Here is a 20879-nt window from a genome sequence, read left to right on the forward strand (position 1 = left end):
GAACTTAAGGTCTCTGAAGTTCTAGGTGCCCTTACTGCCTATTACAGGGAAAACCAGCAGATCCCTAATCATATATCATATATATAATATCACAAAGGACAACCACCTCACCCGCCTCATAGGAAACCTAACTACAAAACAGGAGCTTCTTTGTTGAATTCCGGGGCCAGAGAAGCAGATGGCGGAAACAGAAGAAGGCCTGCCTCAGGGGAGCGTGCGTGCTCCATCCATGTTCAACATCTACACACATGACCAGCCACAGCCAGAAGGGACAGAGAGCTTCATCTATGCTGATGATCGTGCCATCACCGCTCAAGCAGAGAGCTTTGAGATGGTTGAGCAGAAGCTCTCCAAAGCTCTAGGTGCCCTTACTGCCTATTACAGGGAAAACCAGCTGATCCCTAACCCATCCAAAACACAGACATGCGCCTTTCACCTTAAGAACAGACAAGCATCCTGAGCTCTGAGGGTGACCTGGGAAGGAATCCCACTGGATCCTTGCAGCGCACCCACATACCTGGGAGTCACTCTGGACTATGCTCTGACCTATTATTATTATTATTATTATTATTATTATTAACTTTATTTATACACCGTAAAATCTCCTGAAGGACTCTATGCAGCTTACAAAGGTCAAGGCCACAACAACAACAGCATACAAATACAACAATAAATACAACCTACGAGAAGCACTGCCTGAACATCTAGCAGAAAGTGGGCGCTAGAAACAATATCATACGAAAGCTGACTGGCACAACCTGGGGATCACAACCAGACACAGTGAAGACATCTGCCCTTGCGCTATGCTACTCTGCTGCTGAGTACGCATGCCCAGTGTGGAACACATCTCACCATACTAAAACAGTGGATGTGGCTCTTAATGAGACATGCCGCATTATCACAGGTTGTCTGTGCCCTACACCACTGGAGAAATGACACTGTTTAGCCGGTATTGCACCACCTGACATCCACCGGGAAGCACTGGAATTGTGGCGCAGCTGGCTGAGTGTCAGCTGCATTAAGATCACTCTGACCAAAAGGTCATGAGTTCGAAGCCAGCCCGGGTTGGAGTGGGTTTCCAACCAACTGTGTAGCCTGTTGTTGACCTTTGCAACCCAAAAGACAGTTGCATCTGTCAAGTAGGAAAATTAGGTACCACCTTAAAAAGTGTGGGGAGGCTAAATTAACTAATTTATGAGGCCATAAAAAAAAGATTCCAGCAAGCACTCCAGCAAAAAGCATGCGGGGAATGCGGAAGTGCTTCATCAGCGTCGCAGATGGACGAGGAAAGCAACAGCTCTCCTGGTGGCCAGAAAAAGTTAAATAGCCTCTGTGTATGTCTGTATATGTTTGAATGTCAAAAATTGGCATTGAATGTTTGCCATATATGTGTACACTGTAATCCGCCCTGAGTCCCCTGCGGGGTGAGGAGAAGGGCGGAATATCAAAGCTGTAAATAAACAAACAAATAAATAAATAAGTGGCAGTCAATAGTGAAAGGACCAAGGCAGAGACATCTCCAGCTCATCCCCTGTTTGGGTATCAGCCAGCATGTCAACGACTTAAATCTAGACATAGTTTTCCAAGTTCTACAGAGACACTCGCTGGAACACCTCAGCAAGCGAGAGTCCAAAAGTGGCAGGCTCAAACCCAGAACTGATACCAGATGAGAGACTCCCCCCTGGGCACACAGAAGATGGGGTGCCTTGGAAGGCGCTGAACAGACTCCGCTCTGGCACCACGAGATGCAGATCCAACCTCAAGAAATGGGGCCACCAAGTGGAGTCCACGACATGCGAGTGTGGAGAAGAGCAAACCACTGACCACCTGCTGAGTCCTGTCACATGCACAAGGGAGGACCTCCTTGCGGCAACACCAGAGGCACTCCAAGGGGCCAGATACTAGTCAAAGGACATTTAATCAACCACCAAGCTTGCAAATTCTGTGTTTTGTCTGTGTTTGTTTGTTCGTGTTAAAAATGTAATACAAATGTCTGGTTGCTGATGACACGATAAACAAATAAACAAACCCCCAGGAGGACTCAAAGCGGTGTAAACATAAATAACAACAAGAGTCAATGCCTTACGTTGGGCACCGATACGATGCCAATACAAATAATTGCAATAGTAAAACCACAATGAAGCATAAATCACAATTAAAACAATAAAACAGTCTCATCAGTCGAATCGCCGTTCCAGTCAACGTCTCTCTAAAATGCTACATACATCTACTGTCCGAAGGTTTAAATTTTTTTTCCCCTAAAAGACAGGAAGGAAGGAGCAGATCTTACCTCATTTGGGAGTGTGATCCATAGGCGAGGGGCCACAACCGAGAAGGCCCTGTCTCTCGTCCCCGCCAGACGCATTTGTGCTGTTGATGGGAGCGAGAGCAGGGCCTCCCCGGATGATCTTAGATTACGAGGTGGGACATAGGGCTGTGCTAGAACCGTATATGGGGGTTTCCTACCTGGAGGAAGTTCTGGCTGGAGTTGATGAGGGCCAGCTGGGCACTGAGGTCCTCGGCCTGGGCTTGGCTGCCCCTCACGCCTTGCACCAGCTGCGGGATGTGGTCGGCGACGCTCTGCAAGCAAACCCAGAGGTTTTGGTCATCACCTTCTGTTGGAAACAACAACCTTCTACAAACCTCCTACACTCGTTATTTGTTATGTATATAATTCAGATTTCTTACTGTATTGTATATTAGGCTTGGTTGATCGTGTTCGTTAGTTTCTAAACTCGTTATGAATTCGTATTTAAATTAGCTTTCGATCCAATATCGAGCCATTCAGGAATAGTGTGAGGAGTAATTAAGAATCGAAACAATTTTTCCAATTTTCATAATTATTTTCGTATGTATTATTATATCATATTATATTATAATTGTATATTATTATATCATATTATTATATTATAATTGTATATTATTATATTATATTATTATTATATTATATTGTGAAGGAGACCGTTTTAATGCCACCGAATGCCACCAATTGTGAAGGAGTGGGTGGTAAAACTTACTACCACCTAATCTGTGAGGGAAGCCGGGCAACGATCAATATCAGCTTAAGAGCTATTTTATAAAGGGACTATTAATTACAGAAGGCTTTATTCATTTGATAGCGTAGCATTTACTGTCCCTGGCTTGACTTTACTTATGCAGGCTGTTCAACTTAGGAGAAACTGTATCAGGCAAGGCTTGAGGAAAACAATAACAAGTTTATTTTAACAGGAGTATAACATGTTTAACTGTTTCTTCACAAGAGGCACAAATCTTGATTGGTTACATTAGTAATGTTTCATGAGTAATCTCAGGCACAGTCGTCAAGAAGTTTCTATAAGCAGATGTAACCCTTCTGGACAACTGTCCTAATATAACAAATAAGCTAAAAGGCTTATTTAACAGAATTCCCTATAGCCCACTGGCTACAGACACATTCCCTGAATCTCCACCCAGAGACTCAGTCTTCCCTATAACACACCGGCTACAGACACATTCCCTGAATCTCCACCCAGAGACTCAGTCTTCCCTATAGCACACCGGCTACAGACACATTCCCTGAATCTCCACCCAGAGACTCAGTCTTCCCTATAGCACACCAGCTACAGACACATTCCCTGAATCTCCACCCAGAGACTCAGTCTTCCCTATAGCACACCGGCTACAGACACATTCCCTGAATCTCCACCCAGAGACTCAGTCTACCCAGTAGCTCACCGGCTTACTGACTGACTTTCAAAAACAGCTGCCCCATGAAGAGGCAGTTGGCTCCACCCCTGTTGCTATGGCAACTCAGCCAACGCCAAGCCACCATCTCCAACAAAACACAATCTTACATACTTACCATCCTTAAACCACTATTTAAATTACACATATCCAAAGGAATAAAATTTACACATCGTCACATATATTATATGTTATAATTGTATGTTATTATATTATATTAATATAATTGTATATTAAAGCACCCCTGACAGATGGCCATCCATTCTTAATAATAATAATATAATATAATATATAATAATAATAATAGTTTTAAGCTGCTGGGCCAGGAAGACGTTTAGCTGGGTTAAGACAAGCTGTGGTGTCTTCTGGGATCCTCTGCTTGATGAGTGCCATGGTGTCTGCTACCGGGACCATGGTCAATAGAGACACCACATCGAAGCTGATCCGTTTGTCATTGGTATTTAGCTTGTGATTGCTGATTTTTTCTATGAAGTGGGCTGAGTCCTTGATGTAGTGTGTCGTGAGCCCAATATGGCTTTGTAGCTGTGCAGCAAGATATCTTGCTAAGTCATACGTGGGGGATCCAATGGCACTCACTATAGGTCTGAGTGGGGTGGAGTCCTTATGGATTTTTGGGAGTCCATAAAGCCTAGGTGGAAGGGCTTCCGATTTACATAGCTGTTGATGTAACCAGAGAAGTCAGCCATAGCAGAGCACCTGAGGAACCAACCTGGACACAGCATTTTATTTGAGAACACAGAAATGCTGGACCACTCCAACAACCACCATGTCAGACTACACAGAGAAGCCATTGAAATCCACAAGAAGCATGTGGACAATGTCAACAGAAAGGAGGAAACCATGGAAATGAAGAAAATCTGGCTACCAGTATTTTAAAAAACTCTAAAATTACAACAGCAAAATAACAGAAAGTAAACAATCAGGCACATCAAATCACTCTCAACAAAAGATTCCCCCCAGGCACTTCCAAGCCATTAAATGCTAATCAAGGTGGTCAGTTGAAACATTCCCACCTAGCTCCAGCAGACAAGAGTCCTTTGTCCCACCCTGGTCACTCCACAGATATATATATATATATATATATTCACACCATCCACAAAGAACTCGACATCTAATCACCTCTCAACAAAAGTTTGCTCCAGGCACTGTCAGGCCATTATATGCTAATCGAGGTGGTCAGTTGAAACATTCCCACCTAGCTCCAGCAGACAAGAGTCCTTTGTCCCACCCCGGTCATTCCACAGATATATATATATATATATATATATATATATATATATATTCACACCATCCACAAAGAACTCGACATCTAATCACCTCTCAACAAAAGTTTGCCCCAGGCACTGTCAGGCCATCATATGCTAATCGAGGTGGTCAGTTGAAACATTCCCACCTAGCTCCAGCAGACAAGAGTCCTTTGTCCCACCCTGGTCATTCAACAGTTATATAAACTCTTTTTCCTACTTCCAACAGACCTCACTCCCTCAGAGGATACTTGCCATAGATGCAGGCGAAACGTCAGGAGAGAATGCCTCTAGAACATGACCATATAGCCCAGAAAAACCTACAACAACCCAATATCCCTTATGGTGGACGAATGAGAGACATCAATAGGGACAACACAAAGGATCATTCCCGCCACCCATTTGATTGATGGTTCCTGACCTCAGGTGATGACCTTTACCTTGCAGCTCTGGACCAGTTGTTGGTGAGCAGAGGTGTTCTTGTTGGAAATGGCCGCATTTTGCGAAGCAGCAATGGTTTGGGTCGCAGCCGCTGCCGCCTGCTTAGCCGCAACCTGGAAAAAAGAAAGGAATATATTGGAATGATGTGAGTCTCATGCATTGTGGAATCTCATGTGCGCCTCAATTTACAAAACCCTGCAACCCACATACGTATTTGCTGCTGAACGACATGCACAATGAACGGTTCAGGCCCAGACTACCTGTCCCAACGTATCTCCTACAACGAACCATCATGAAGTTTAAGGTCTTCAGGAGAGGCCCTGTTCTAGATCCTACCAGTATCACAAACGCGGTTGGTGGGGTCGAGAGACAGGGCCTTCTCGGCAGTTGCCCCCAGTCTGTGGAACTCTCTCCTCAGGGACAACAGGTTGGCCGACTTCCTCCTGTCCTTTAGAAAACAAGTGAAGACTTGGCTCTGGGACCTGGCGTTTCATAGAATGCAAGAGTTGGAAGAGACCTCCTGGGCCATGCAGTCCAACCCCATTCTGCCAAGAAGCAGGAATGTTGCATTCAAATCACCCCCAACAGATCCAGCCTCTGTTTAAAAGCTTCCAAAGAAGGACTCTCCACCACACTCTTTGGCAGAGAGTTCCACTGCTGAATGGCTCTCAGTCAGGAAGTTCTTCCTCATGGTCAGATGGAATCTCCTTTCTGTCAGGATTATTTAGTTACTAGTTTGGGGACCCGGCGCTGCCCGGGTTATTTGAGAAAGGAATTATGTATCAAGGTTGGTCTTTATCAGTTATTTCAGTGGCTCGCAGTGGTCTCAGGAAGTTAGTGAAGGTACTGTGAGTCCCATCATCTGTGGCCCATCCTCCTCCAAACTGCTCCAGGATGGAGAGTGGGTCATGGTGGCTCTGTGTGCCATGTTTGGTTTTGATTGGTCATTAGATGAGTGCTGTAGAAGTCTTGGGAAGTGAGTGGAGGTACTTGAAATCCCATCATCCATTGTTCTCCCCTAAACCTCACCAGAATATTGAGTTGGCCATAGAGGCTCTCTGTGCCAAGTTTGGTCTTTATTAGTATTTGGATGAGTGTCACTGTGGTTTCAGGAAGTGAGAGAAGGTACTGCAAGTCCCATCATCCATCATCTGTCCTCCTTCAAATAGCACCGGGATGTAGGTTGGGTCATGGGGGCTCTGTGTGCCAAGTTTGGTCTTGATTGGTCATTAGATGAGGGTTGCAGCAGTCTTGGTAAATGAGTGGAAGTACTTGAAGTCCCATCATCCATGGTCTGTCCTCCTCGAAAGTGCACCAGGATGTAGAGTGGGTCATGGCTGAACGCCAGATCTGTCAACGGGAAAACATCTTTCATCCAAGATTTAATTTTGGAGGAACGGGCAGATCTGGCGTGCATTACGGAGACCTGGCTGGACGAAGCTGGAGGAGTAAATTTGACCCAGCTTTGTCCACCAGGTTTCTCTGTACAGCACCAATCGAGACCTGGAGGGCGGGGAGGCGGAGTTGCGGTAGTCTATAAAAATTCTATCCCCCTGACCAGAGGCCCCATCCCACAGTCAACCAATTTCGAATGTGTCCACCTGAGGGTGGGTGACCGGGACAGAATAGGGATTCTGTTAGTGTACCGCCCACCTCGCTGCACTACGGTCTCCCTACCTGAGCTAGCAGGGGTGGTCTCGAGCCTGGCATTGGAGTCCCAACGGCTTCTTGTCCTGGGGGACTTCAATGTACATGCCGAGACTACCCTAGGAGGAGCGGCTCAGGACTTCATGTCTTCCATGGCAACCATGGGGCTTTCCCAACGGGTATCTGGCCCCACCCACAGTGCTGGACACACATTAGATCTGGTTTTCTGCCAGGGATGGGAGCAAGGTGGCGGTGTTGAGGAGCTGTCCACCTCTCCGTTGCCATGGACCGACCACTATCTGGTCAGATTTAGACTCACTGCACCTCCCAACCTCTGCAGAGGTGGGGGACCCATTAAGCTGGTCCGCCCCAGGAGGCTTATGGATCCGAATGGATTCCTGATGGCTCTTGGGGATTTTCCCGCTACCTCGGTTGGTGATCCTGTTGATGCCCTGGTGTCCCTCTGGAATGGGGAGATGACTAGGGCAATAGACACGATTGCTCCGGAACGTCCCCTCTCAAGTAGCCGAGCTAAACCAGCTCCTTGGTTCACCGAGGAGCTGGCAGCGATGAAGCGAAGGAAGAGGAGACTAGAGCGCGTGTGGCGTTTGGACCCGAGCGAGTTAAATCGAACACGGTTTGTTGCCCTTCTAAGGGCATATGCCGTGGCAATAAAGGCGGCAAAGAAGTCTTTCTTTGCGGCCAATATTGCGTCCGCAAAGAACCGTCCGGCTGAGCTGTTTCGAGTTGTCAGAGGTCTATTAAATCCCACCACTCCGGATGGGAACCCTGACAACTCGACGGCCCGCTGTGAAGCATTTGCTCGGTTCTTTGCGGACAAAGTCGCTTTGATCCGTTCTGACCTGGACACCATGTTAACGGCAGTCTCAGAGAATGTAACACGAGCATCTGCTTATCCGATTTTGTTGGATTCATTTCAATTGGTGAAACCTGAGGATGTGGACAAGATACTTGGAGGAATGAGGGCAACCACATGCATCCTAGACCCCTGCCCATCCTGGCTTCTAAAGGAGGCCAGAGGGGGATTGGCCGAGTGGGTGATGGTGGTGGTTAATGCCTCCCTTCGGGAAGGCAAAATTCCAGCCAGCTTAAAACAAGCTGTGATAAAACCGCTGTTGAAAAAACCATCACTGGATCCCACTCAATTCGTCAACTATCGGCCTGTTTCCAATCTTACCTTTTTGAGCAAAGTCCTGGAACGTGTGGTGGCCTCACAACTCCAGGAATTCTTGGTAGACACTGATTATCTAGATCCGGCACAGTCTGGTTTCAGGCTGGGACATGGTACCGAGACAGCCTTGGTCGCCTTAGTGGATGATCTGCGCAGGGAGCTAGACAGGGGGAGTGTGTCCCTGTTAGTTCTGCTGGACCTCTCAGCGGCCTTCGATACCGTCGACCACGGTATCCTTCTGAGACGCCTCGCGGAAATGGGCCTTGGTGGCACTGTTTTGCAGTGGCTCAGGTCCTTCCTAGAGGATCGTACTCAGAAGGTGTTGCTGGGGGACAACTGCTCTACCCCACAACCATTGTCTTGTGGGGTCCCGCAGGGTTCAATATTGTCCCCCATGTTATTTAACATCTACATGAAGCCGTTGGGAGAGATCATCCGGAGTTTCGGGGTGCGGTGTTATCTGTACGCAGATGACGTCCAACTCTGTCACTCCTTCCCACCTACTACTAAGGAGGCTGTTCAGGTCCTGAACCGTTGCTTGGCCGCTGTGTCAGACTGGATGAGGGCTAACAAATTGAAATTGAATCCAGATAAGACAGAGGCACTCCTGGTCAGTCGTAAGGCCGAACAGGGTATAGGGTTACAGCCTGTGTTAGACGGGGTTACACTCCCCCTGAAGACGCAGGTTCGCAGCTTGGGTGTGATCCTGGACTCCTCGCTAAGCTTGGAACCCCAAGTTTCGGCAGTGTCCAGGGGAGCATTTGCACAACTCAAACTTGTGCGCCAGTTGCGCCCGTACCTTGGGAAGTCGGATTTGGCCACAGTAGTCCACGCTCTGGTTACATCCCGGATTGATTACTGCAACGCGCTCTACGTGGGGTTGCCCTTGAAGACTGCCCGGAAGCTTCAGATGGTCCAGCGCTCGGCGGCCAGGTTACTAACGGGAGCGGCACACAGGGAGCACACCACTCCTCTGCTGAGCCAGCTCCACTGGCTGCCAATCCGCTACCGGGCACAATTCAAGGTGCTGGCTTTAGCCTATAAAGCCCTAAACGGTTCTGGCCCTGCTTACCTCTCCGAACGCATCTCCACCTATGAACCAACGAGGATGTTAAGATCATCCGGGGAGGCCCTGCTCTCGGTCCCGCCTGCGTCGCAGGCGCGGCTGGCGGGGACGAGAGACAGGGCCTTCTCGGTGGTGGCCCCTCGGCTATGGAATGCCCTACCCGTAGACATCAGGCAGGCCCCTTCGTTGCTGGAGTTCCGGAGGAGGGTCAAGACGTGGCTCTATGAACAGGCGTTCGGTCAACAAGGCAACTGAACTCATGAAGACGGCATAAATGAACAAAGGAATGGTAGAAGGATTATGAGAACGGAATCTGATTTTACTGAGGCGTTGATGACCACGTTGTTTGTCTTGTATTGTCTGTCGTGTATGTTGTGTTTTAACTAATTGTGGTTGCTATATAAATTGTATTGTAAACCGCATTGAGTCGCCGATTTAGGCTGAAAAATGCGGTATAAAAATAAAGCAAATAAATAAATAAATAAATAAATGGGGGCTCTGTGTGCCAAGTTTGATCTTGATCAGTCATTGGCAAAGGTCTCAGTGGTCTCAGGAAGTGAGTGAAGTGACTGCAAGTCCCATCATCCATTGTCAAATTTTTCCAAACCGCAGCAGGATGTAGAGTGGGTCATGCGAGCTCTCTATGCGAATTGTGATCCTGATCCATCATTGTTGGCAGTTGTAATGTTCTCAGGAAGGGAATGCAGGTATTGCAAGTCCCATCGTCCATGGTGCATCCTCCTCCAAACCACATCAGGACGTAGAGTGCGTCATGGAGACTCAGTGTGCCAAGTTTGGTCTTTATCGGTAATTGGATGAGGGTTGCAGTGGTCTCAAGAATTGAGCAAAGGTACTGCAAGTCCCATAATCCATGGTCCATCCCCAGCCAAACCACACCAGGACATAAAGTGGGTCATGAAAGGTCTATGTGCCAATTTTGGTCTTGATCAGTCATTGGATGAGATTCACAGCGGTCTCAAAAAGTGAGTGATGGTACTGCAAGTCCCATCATCCATGGTTCATCCTTCTCCAAACTGCAGTAGGATGTAGAGTGGGTCATGGGGGCTTTGTGTGCCAAGTTTGATCTGTCTTGGTAATTTTCTGACGCAGCCCCCTCTGGCCTTTTCCTTTCCTCTCTTGTCATCTCGGAATCTTGGAATTGTGGCTGGCCAATCAGAGACCATATGCAAATTTCCTTCTCTCATGTCTCCGATTCTGTCATGAACCCTTTTCTCCACCAGGGGCTCCTGTTGCAGCTGGCCAATCAGAGTCCATATGCAAATAGCACCACAGTGGCAGCCAATCAGAAAGCTGGCACATACCCGGTCGCACCGCCGCATACAAACTTTGACTTTTATTATATGTATAGATGTATGTGTGTTTTTCAATGTGCTTCTATGTATTTCAAGATGGATTCTATTCTGCTCTATTGTGTATAAGAAAATACTGTGCTGAGGCTGTGAAACTGTAACCTTGACAGAAATGATATAGTGTTCTCTGGCTGGGAAGAAGAGGGAGGATCTGGTCTCAGCCAGAAGTCAGATAAGCAGATGTTCAGAGACTGTTGTTTTTGCCTAGGAATTCCTGTCTGTAGGTTGCTGTGAATAGACGTGAGTAGATGTACTTAGTACAACTTAGTTTTCTGTTGTAACTGAAATCTTGCAGAGTCCTCATTTTGAACACAGTGTCTGCTGATCTAGCAATCCTTCTGCTGGCAAGCGTCAATACTCTGACACTTTCTTGTAGTGTGAAGACATTGCTCCATTGCGTCCTAGTCTCCATGGAAGCAGAAAACAAGCTTGCTCCCTCCTCCCTGTGGCTTCCTCTCACATATTTATACATGGCTATCATATCTCCTCTCAGCCTTCTCTTCTTCAGGCTAAACATGCCCAGCTCCTTAACCCCCTCCTCATAGGGCTTGTCCTCCAGACCCTGGATCATTTTAGTCGCTCTCCTCTGGACACATTCCAGCTTGTCAAGATCTCCCTTCAATTGTGGTGCCCAGAATTGGACACAATATTCCAGGTAATGTGGTCTAACCAAAGCGGAATAGAGCATGGGGAGCATGACTTCCCTGGATCTAGACACTAGGCTCCTCTTGATGCAGGCCAACATCCCATTGGCTTTTTTTGCCGCCACATCACATTGTTGGCTCATGTTTAACTTGTTGTCCACGAGGACTCCAAGATCTTTTTCACATGTACTGCTCTCAAGCCAGGCTTCATCGTCCCCCATTCTGTATCTTTGCATTTCGTTTTTGTCTGCCTAAGTGGAGTCTCTTGCATTTGTCCCTGTTGAACTTCATTTTGTTAGTTTTGACCAATCATCTCTCTAATCCAGGGGTACTCAAACGACGGCCCGCGGGCCACTTCTGGCCCACCAAGGGCACTTATCCGGCCTGCGGAGGAGGAGCACCTCCCCCCACACAGTGCCCCTCCCTTGGCAGGCTCACGCTATCTGTCAGGCCCGATGGACAACGTGAGCCAGCCAAGGGCAGCTTCTCCGCGCAGCCTACTTGTGCGTAAAGCACCTTATGAGGTGCTTTACGCAGGAGTAGGCCACACGGTACTGCTCCTCCCTTGGCACGCTGCCCATTGGGCCCGATGGGCAGTGGGAGCCTGCCAAGGGAAGCTGCCCCAGCGCTCCATGCAGTCATGCCGGCCACATAACCTTGGAGGTGTCTACGGACAACGGCGGCTCTTCAACTTAGAAATGCAGATGAGCACCACACCCCAGAGTCAGACACGACTGGACTTCATGTCAGAGGAAAACCTTTAACTAGAAAAATTGTGGAAGATCCAGGGTGGGAGAAAGAACTCTTGTCTGTTGGAGGTAGGTATGAATGTTTCAATTGGCCACCTTGATGACCATTTCATAGCCTGACAGTTTTTAGGGAGAATCCTGTCTTGAGAGGTGATTAACTGGCCCCGATTGTTTCTTGTCTAGAGTTCCCCTATGTTTGAGTGTTGTTCCTTATTTACAGTTATAATTTTAGAGTCTATTTTAATACTGGTAGCCAGATTTTGTTCAGACTAGAAATAGGAAGATTTCCCATTCTCTGCTCCTGGAATTACTGCCTAAAGAGGGCGAGAAAGAATCTTCCACACAGCAAAATAAGATATCTGCAATGTGCATAGGGAATTTTTTAATTGATTTTTTAAAAAACTATAGTCGGGCCCTCCAACGGTCTGAGGGACAGTGAACTGGCCCCCGGTTTAAAAAGTTTGAGGACCCCTGCTCTAATCTGTCAAGATTGTTTTGAATTCTGCTGCTACGAACCATCATGAAGGTTAAGATCTTCTCGCGATCCCACCATTATCACAAACGCAGTTGGTGGGGTTGAGAGACAGGGCCTTCTCGGTAGTGTCCCCCCATCTGTGGAACTCTCTCCCCAGGGACATCATGTTGGCCCCCTCCCTCCTGTCCTTTAGAAAACAAGTGAAGACTTGGCTCTGGGACCTGGCGTTTGATTAATGGATAGCGGCACCCAGAAACTGGTTTTGTTTTCCTTTTTCTGACCAGACCAAACCCACAATGGCTTGGATCTCACTATCCACAGCCATTCTAAATTGCTCGACAACAACTCTACTGTAATAATGATATCCTTTAAAGAGGAGCTCCTGAAGCGGCTTCGTCTTTTGCTTTGGCTCGGTGCTAACATGATCACCGCATGATGCGAATCTAATGCGCAGTCTCATTTGGGGAAGGTCATTTAACCCAAAAAGGTGAGCATTACATTCGAGCCAATGTGCCATTTTATTTCCATGAGGTCCATTCACCGCCTTAAAGTTCCAGAGTGATGATGGAAGGCAAACGGAGCCACACATTCAGTTGCTTCGGCATATTCTACATTCAGCCAAAGCTATTAAAGTGTGATGGAAAATCATTCTGACCTCCAGCCGGTTCACGATCTTCTTCTTGATGGCGTTTTGGGCGGCCGCATTAGTGGCCACTCGCAGGCCTTCGGCCGCTTCCCGGAGACGCTGCTGCTGGTCTTCGTTTTCCGGGTTGGCCGCCGCTCCCTGTCAAAACGCACACATTAAGAAACACACAACTGGCATACAAACAGCAGGGAAAAGGAGATTGAAATGGACACTATGTAAGTGGTATAACTGGATTCCTAAAATCTGGACTTTAAATGGTGGGGATGGAGGAAACCCACCACCATTGTTGGCTTTCTTCCCCGGCTCCAAACAAATTGAGAAACGTGAACATAATTCTTAAAATTCACCATTTTCCACAAATAGGAAAAATTAAATATAAACTCAACTTGGAATTATTTCCAACATAAATGTCTTGCCCCTTGAGTAACAATTGGGGGATCTGTACTAGAGAATTAATGCAGTTTAATGCCCCCCCACCCACCTTAAGCAAAAGCAGTTCATTGTTCTCCAGGGAAGAGGGGAAACGGAATAATCTGTGTTACACGAAGTTGTAACAGGACGAAGTGTGTGTGTGTGTTGAAGAAAAACCTTATGATGGTAAATATTATGTGCAGCTGGTAATGTAGGTCAACCAGCAATCCTGGACCGCACCTGATAGGGTATAACTGTATGGGTTTTTAGAATACAGTAGATCTCCTCAGAAGCCGTTATGCTGCTCTAAAGGGTAATTATGGTGGTAATTATTATGTACAGCTGGTAATGTAGGTCAACCAGCAATCTTGGACCACACTCGATAGGGTATAACTGTATGGGTTTTTAGAATACAGTCCTGGAGAGCTTTTTCTCGATGTCCTCTGAGGAGCAGGTTGGAGAGAAGCCGTTATGCTGCTCTAAAGGGTAATTATGATGGTAATTACTATGTACAGCTGGTAATGTAGGTCAACCAGCAATCCTGGACCACACACGACAGAGCATAACTGTATGGGTTTTTAGAATACAGTTCTGGAGAGCTTTTTTCTCTGAGGAGATATATGTTCAAAGGCTCTGCTCTGAGGAGCAGGTTGGAGAGAAGCCGTTATGCTGCTCTAAAGGGTAATTGTGCTGGTAATTATTATGGACAGCTGGTAATGTAGGTCAACCAGCAATCTTGGACCACACCCAATAGGGTATAACTGTATGAGTTTTAAGAATACAGTTCTGGAGAGGTTTTTCTCTGAGGAGATCTATGCTCAAAGGCTCTGCTCTGAGGAGCAGGTTGAAGAGAAGCCGTTATGCTGCTCTAAAGGGTAATTGTGATGGTAATTATTATGTACAGCTGGTAATGTAGGTCAACCAGCAATCTTGGACCGCACCTGATAGGGTGTAACTGTATGGGTTTTTAGAATACAGTAGATCTCCTCAGAAGCCGTTATGCTGCTCTAAAGGGTAATTATGGTGGTAATTATTATGTACAGCTGGTAATGTAGGTCAACCAGCAATCTTGGACCACACCCAATAGAGTATAACTGTATGGGTTTTTAGAATACAGTCCTGGAGAGCTTTTTCTCGATGTCCTCTGAGGAGCAGGTTGGAGAGAAGTCGTTATGCTGCTCTAAAGGGTAATTATGATGGTAATTATTATGTACAGCTGGTAATGTAGGTCAACCAGCAATCCTGGACCACACCCGACAGGGTATAACTGTATGGGTTTTTAGAATACAGTTCTGGAGAGCTTTTTCTCTGAGGAGATATATGTTCAAAGGCTCTGCTCTGAGGAGCAGGTTGGAGAGAAGCCGTTATGCTGCTCTAAAGGGTAATTATGATGGTAATTACTATGTACAGCTGGTAATGTAGGTCAACCAGCAATCCTGGACCACACACGACAGAGCATAACTGTCTGGGTTTTTAGAATAAAGTTCTGGAGAGCTTTTTCTCTGAGGAGATATATGTTCAAAGGCTCCGCTCTGAGGAGCAGGTTGGAGAGAAGCCGTTATGCTGTTCTAAAGGGTAATTATGATGGTAATTATTATGTACAGCTGGTAATGTAGGTCAACCAGCTATCTTGGACCACACCCGATAGGGTATAACTGTATGGGTTTTTAGAATACAGTTCTGGAGAGCTTTTTTCTCTGAGGAGATATATGTTCAAAGGCTCTGCTCTGAGGAGCAGGTTGGAGAGAAGCCGTTATGCTGCTCTAAAGGGTAATTGTGCTGGTAATTATTATGGACAGCTGGTAATGTAGGTCAACCAGCAATCTTGGACCACACCCAATAGGGTATAACTGTATGGGTTTTAAGAATACAGTTCTGGAGAGGTTTTTCTCTGAGGAGATATATGTTCAAAGGCTCCGCTCTGAGGAGCAGGTTGGAGAGAAGCCGTTATGCTGTTCTAAAGGGTAATTATGATGGTAATTATTATGTACAGCTGGTAATGTAGGTCAACCAGCTATCTTGGACCACACCCGATAGGGTATAACTGTATGGGTTTTTAGAATACAGTTCTGGAGAGCTTTTTTCTCTGAGGAGATATATGTTCAAAGGCTCTGCTCTGAGGAGCAGGTTGGAGAGAAGCCGTTATGCTGCTCTAAAGGGTAATTGTGATAGTAATTATTATGTACAGCTGGTAATGTAGGTCAACCAGCTATCTTGGACCACGCCCGATAGGGTATAACTGTATGGGTTTTTAGAATACAGTAGATCTCCTCAGAAGCCGTTATGCTACTCTAAAGGGTAATTATGGTGGTAATTATTATGTACAGCTGGTAATGTAGGTCAACCAGCAATCTTGGACCACACAAATAAATAAGAACAAATGACATTGAAACACTGCCAACTGTTAGCCGCTCTGAATCTCATAACGAGGGCGAGACGGTGAGGTATAAAACAAAGTAAACAAATAAAATAAATAAACAACAACTGCTTTTGCTTACATGCCTTCCCCATGACTTCAATAACTGCCCCTCAACTCTCTCTCTTTCGTGGCTTTTCTTGGGGTACCTTTGCAGCCTCCACCATCCTGGCGGTCGAGTCGGCAAGGAGCTTTGCGGCTGCCAGGAGCTTCTTGGAGTTCTCCATGTCGATCTCCGCCTCGGCGTCCGAGCGCATGGCATTCACGAGGTCAGAGGTCGCCTGGGCCAGGACCCGGGCTTGGCGGACCATCTCACCTGCGACGGAACAGGGTTAGAAACGATGATAACAAGAAGGAATCTCTCAGACGTCCAGCACAACACGATGGCCAGAGTCCAGCTGGAGTTGGCCATAAGGTCATGCTGGAGGTCCTAAGGATTCCTAGAGACATCAAGTAGGTCCTCCATTGCAATTATGCAATCACCTTGTAGTAGATGTTGACCTTAAAGTCATGCTGGAGGTCCAAGGATTCCTACAAACAACAAGTACTGTATATACTCGAGTATAAGCCTAATTTTTTAGCCCCCTTTTTAGGCTGAAAAAGCTCGCCTCAGCTTATACTCGAGTCAAATTTATTATTGTACTCTGTTATTAGTATTATTATTATTAATATATTAATTTTATTTCATGTATTATTTTACTCTATTATTATTATATTTACAGTATTTTACATTATTATTATTATTCTTATTATTACATTTATTATTTTACACTATTTATTATTATTATTACATTTCTTATTTTACTCTATTATTACATTTATTATTGCATTTCCATTATTTTACTTTATTATTATTATTATTATTATTACATTTCTTATTTTACTCTATTATTACATTTATTGTTGCATTTCCATTATTTTACTTTATTATTATTATTATTATTATTATTACATTTATTATTTTACTTTATTATGGCATTTATTGCTTTACTCTATTATTAAATTTATTATTGTACTCTATTGTTACATTATTATTGCATTTCCATTATTTTACTTTATTATTATTATTATTAGTAGTAGTAGTAAATTTATTGTTTTACTCTAAAGATGAAAAACAATAAGATGAAAAACTAGGCTTATACTCAGGTATATACAGTATTATTATTATTATTATTATTATTATTATAATAATAACATGTTTTCAATCATTTAAAAGGCATTTCTGAATATTCTTTCTATCCTTCTGCTTAAACTGGAATTATCCAATTGCTGTCTTGTTGGGTTCTTAAAAAACAAGGTTCGGAAAAAGTAATTTTGTAATTTTTAATAATAAAATTAAAATAATTTAATGGACATTCAAATATGTTATGGTCTCAAAATGTCTGTTTTAGTAGAAGAAGGCAATACGCAAGGAGAAGAGTCCTCCCCCGCCCCACCACCACTGCCCCATGGGTAGTCTTACCGGCGTCCCCCATGGAGCTGAAGATACTCTCGGTGACGCACATGATGGTGTCGGTGGCCTGGTCGTAGCGGCCGATGGGCTCCCCGCGGCTGGCGAACTGCCGCACGTGCTGCAGGAGGTCACTCAGGGCTTGGCTGACCACGCCGGCTGCCGCGCTCACTTGCTTCAGCAGCTCTATGTCGTCAGTGGCCGCCTGGCACGCCCTCACACAGCCCTCCACTGACCGGTCCACCAGCCGCCCTGCCTCCATCAGCTGCTCCTGGCAGACCGGGGAGCTGATGGTGGGGCTCACCACCTGTGGGACCCCAAAGACGTGTCAGGAAGGGAAACCGGACCCCCAGAAGTATCTCTACGGTGGGTCCTCGGTAGCCCCATGGCATCCAATGACATCTATAAGGTGGACCCACATCCTCTGGTGCTGAAGCCCCATGGCATCCAGTGGCAATGCACAATGATGACTCTTATAAAAAAGGAAATATCTATATCAGTGGTTCTCAACCTGGGGGTCGCGACCCCCAGGTGGGTCGCTTAGTCATTTCGGAGGGGTCGCGAGGCCCCCTCCATTGGCCCTGCCCCAAGGGCGTGGGCTAGGTGAGGCCCACCTCGCCTGCCTCGCACTCTAGTCATCCAACGAGGACACAGGGCAGGTGAGGGGTCCTCCACATGAGGCCTGGCCTCGCTCAAAGCCTGCCTCGCTTGCCTTGCGCTCTCGCCATCTAAGGACACGATGCAGGCGAGGTTGGGGGTCACCACAACATGGTTGGGGGTCACCACAACATGAGGAACCATATTTAGGGGTCCCGGTGTCAGAAAGGTTGAGAACCACTGATCTATATGACGGACCTTCAGCATAAGCAATACTGACGTTCCTGGATGCTTAAGTCCCATAACTGTTGGGGTTCAGCCTGTGTGTGAACCTGAACCTGATTCTCTGATTGTATTTCCTGATGTCAATGTGAATTCTGAGGCCAATTTAGATGATGATGGTTTGAGTAGTGAAAATCCTACAGCCTTGGAAAGTGAAAGTCAAGATTCCCACGAGAACATGCATTCCGAGCCAAGCGGAGACGTTTCACTCCCTTTTCCTCCCAACTTTAGTTCTCCAGAGAATCTGACACCTGGTCTGCCTAATGAGGATAGGCGGGGGCAGATTTGGCAGAGCCGGGGAGAAGCACAAAGTTTACGTAGGTCAGCCAGATTGAGAGAAATGCAAACAAAGACGTCAGGCGTGTCTCGCAATAGATTTCTCGGCCTTAAGTATGCCTGGCCTGAATGCAGCTTCAGACCAGGCATCGTTCCAGATTCATGTGCAAGCTTTTGCAGGTCTCCTGATTCAAGTGGCCTTGTTCCTCGGAGGTTTTCTAGTTGTTCCAAGTACGGTTAGTGGATTGCTAACAGGTTCCAGGATTCAGCAGTTTTGCTGTGGGTTTTATGATCTTGTTTATGGGCATTTCTTGTTGCTGACTTTTTACCTTTGCATATTTCCTCTATTTTGTATTCATCTTTCATCAATAAAGCAGGATTGTTTTCCTGCTTTATTCAAGTGTGGTGGATGGTTGTCTGAGGGTCCAGTTTCCTGCTCTGGGTTGCAACAATAACATTATGATGGGGATTCTGACATAAAAGGAAGTATCTATATAGTGGACACTCAGTACACACCAGACCACATCCCTGGATGCTCAAGCCTGATATTCAATAGCAAATTACAATGGTGACCCTTATAGAAAAAAGGCATATCTATATGGTGAACCCGCAGTATTTACCAGACTGACATTCCTGGATGCTCAAGTCCCATGACATTACAGTGGTGACCCTTACATAAATGGGAATCTCTATACGGTGGACCCTCAGTATCTTCTGGACCACCATCCCTGGATGCTCAGGTCCCATGACATCCAATGGCAACATACAATGGTGACACTTATATAAATGGGAATATGTATACGGTGGACCCCCATCCCCAGATGCTCAAGTCCCATGACATCCAATAGCAACATACAACGGTGACCCTTATATAAATGGGAATATCTATACGGTGGACCCTCAGTATCTGCTGGACCCCCATCCCCGGATGCTCAAGCCCCATGACATCCAATGACAACATACAATGGTGACCCTCATATAAATGGGAATATCTATACGGTGGACCCTCAGTATCTGTAGGACCTCCATCCCTGGATGTACAAGTCCCATGACATACAACTGCAACATACAATGGTGACCCTTATATAAATGGGAATATCTATATGGTGGACCCTCAGTATCTGCTGGACCCCCATCCTCGGATGCTCAAGTCCCATGACATCCAATGGCAACATACAATGGTGACCTTCATATAAATGGGAATATTATATGGTGGTCCCCCATTCCCAGATGCTCAAGTCCCATGACATCCAATGGCAACATACAATGGTGACCCTTATATAAATGGGAATATCTATACGGTGGGCCCCCATCCCCAGATGCTCAAGTCCCATGACATCCAATGGCAACATACAATGGTGACCCTTATATAAATAGGAATATCTATACGGTGGACTCTCAGTATCTGTTGGACCTCCATCCCCGGATGCTCAAGTCCCATGACATCCAATGGCAACATAGAATGGTGACCCTAATATAAATGGGAATATTTATACGGTGGACCCTCAGTATCTTCTGGATCACCATCCCTGGATGCTCAAGTTCCATGACATCCAATGGCAACATACAACGGTGACCCTTATATAAATGGGAATATCTATACGGTGGACCCTCAGTATCTTCTGGACCTCCATCCCCGGATGCTCAAGTCCCATGACATCCAATGGCAACATAAAATGGTGAACCTTATATAAATGGGAATATCTATACGGTAGACCTTCAGTATCTGCAGGACCTCCATCCCCAGATACTCAAGTTCCATGACATCCAATGGCAACATACAATGGTGACCCTTATATAAATGGGAATATCTATATGGTGGACCCACAGTATCTGTTGGACCTCCATCCCTGGATGTTCAAGTCCCATGACATACAACTGCAACATACAATGGTGACCCTTATATAAATGGGAATATCTATATGGTGGACCCTCAGTATCTGTTGGACCTCCATCCCTGGATGTTCAAGTCCCATGACATACAACTGCAACATACAATGGTGACCCTTATATAAATGGGAATATCTATATGGTGGACCCTCAGTATCTGTTGGACCTCCATCCCTGGATGTTCAAGTCCCATGACATACAACTGCAACATACAATGGTGACCCTTATATAAATGGGAATATCTATACGGTGGACCCTCAGTATCTGCTGGACCCCCATCCCCGGATGCTCAAGTCCCATGACATCCAATGGCAACATACAATGGTGACCCTTATATAA

General features: G+C 46.0%; 1 protein-coding gene across 3 annotated transcripts in view; it reads right to left on the reverse strand.

The window, feature by feature from the left end:
* The window catches only part of TLN2 (talin 2), a 242376-nt gene that overhangs the window by 94475 nt on the left and 127022 nt on the right, over window positions 1-20879 (reverse strand). For all 3 annotated transcript variants that reach the window (XM_067471232.1, XM_067471233.1, XM_067471234.1), the window contains 5 exons: window positions 17508-17802; window positions 16195-16361; window positions 13228-13356; window positions 5429-5542; window positions 2467-2580 (listed from right to left, as the gene is read on the reverse strand). In XM_067471232.1, coding sequence (XP_067327333.1) covers window positions 2467-2580; window positions 5429-5542; window positions 13228-13356; window positions 16195-16361; window positions 17508-17802 — 819 coding nt within the window. The remainder of the gene's footprint in view (window positions 1-2466; window positions 2581-5428; window positions 5543-13227; window positions 13357-16194; window positions 16362-17507; window positions 17803-20879) is intronic.

Source organism: Anolis sagrei, chromosome 9 (genome assembly GCF_037176765.1).
Source record: "Anolis sagrei isolate rAnoSag1 chromosome 9, rAnoSag1.mat, whole genome shotgun sequence".
In the NCBI taxonomy this organism is placed as follows: domain Eukaryota; kingdom Metazoa; phylum Chordata; class Lepidosauria; order Squamata; family Dactyloidae; genus Anolis; species Anolis sagrei.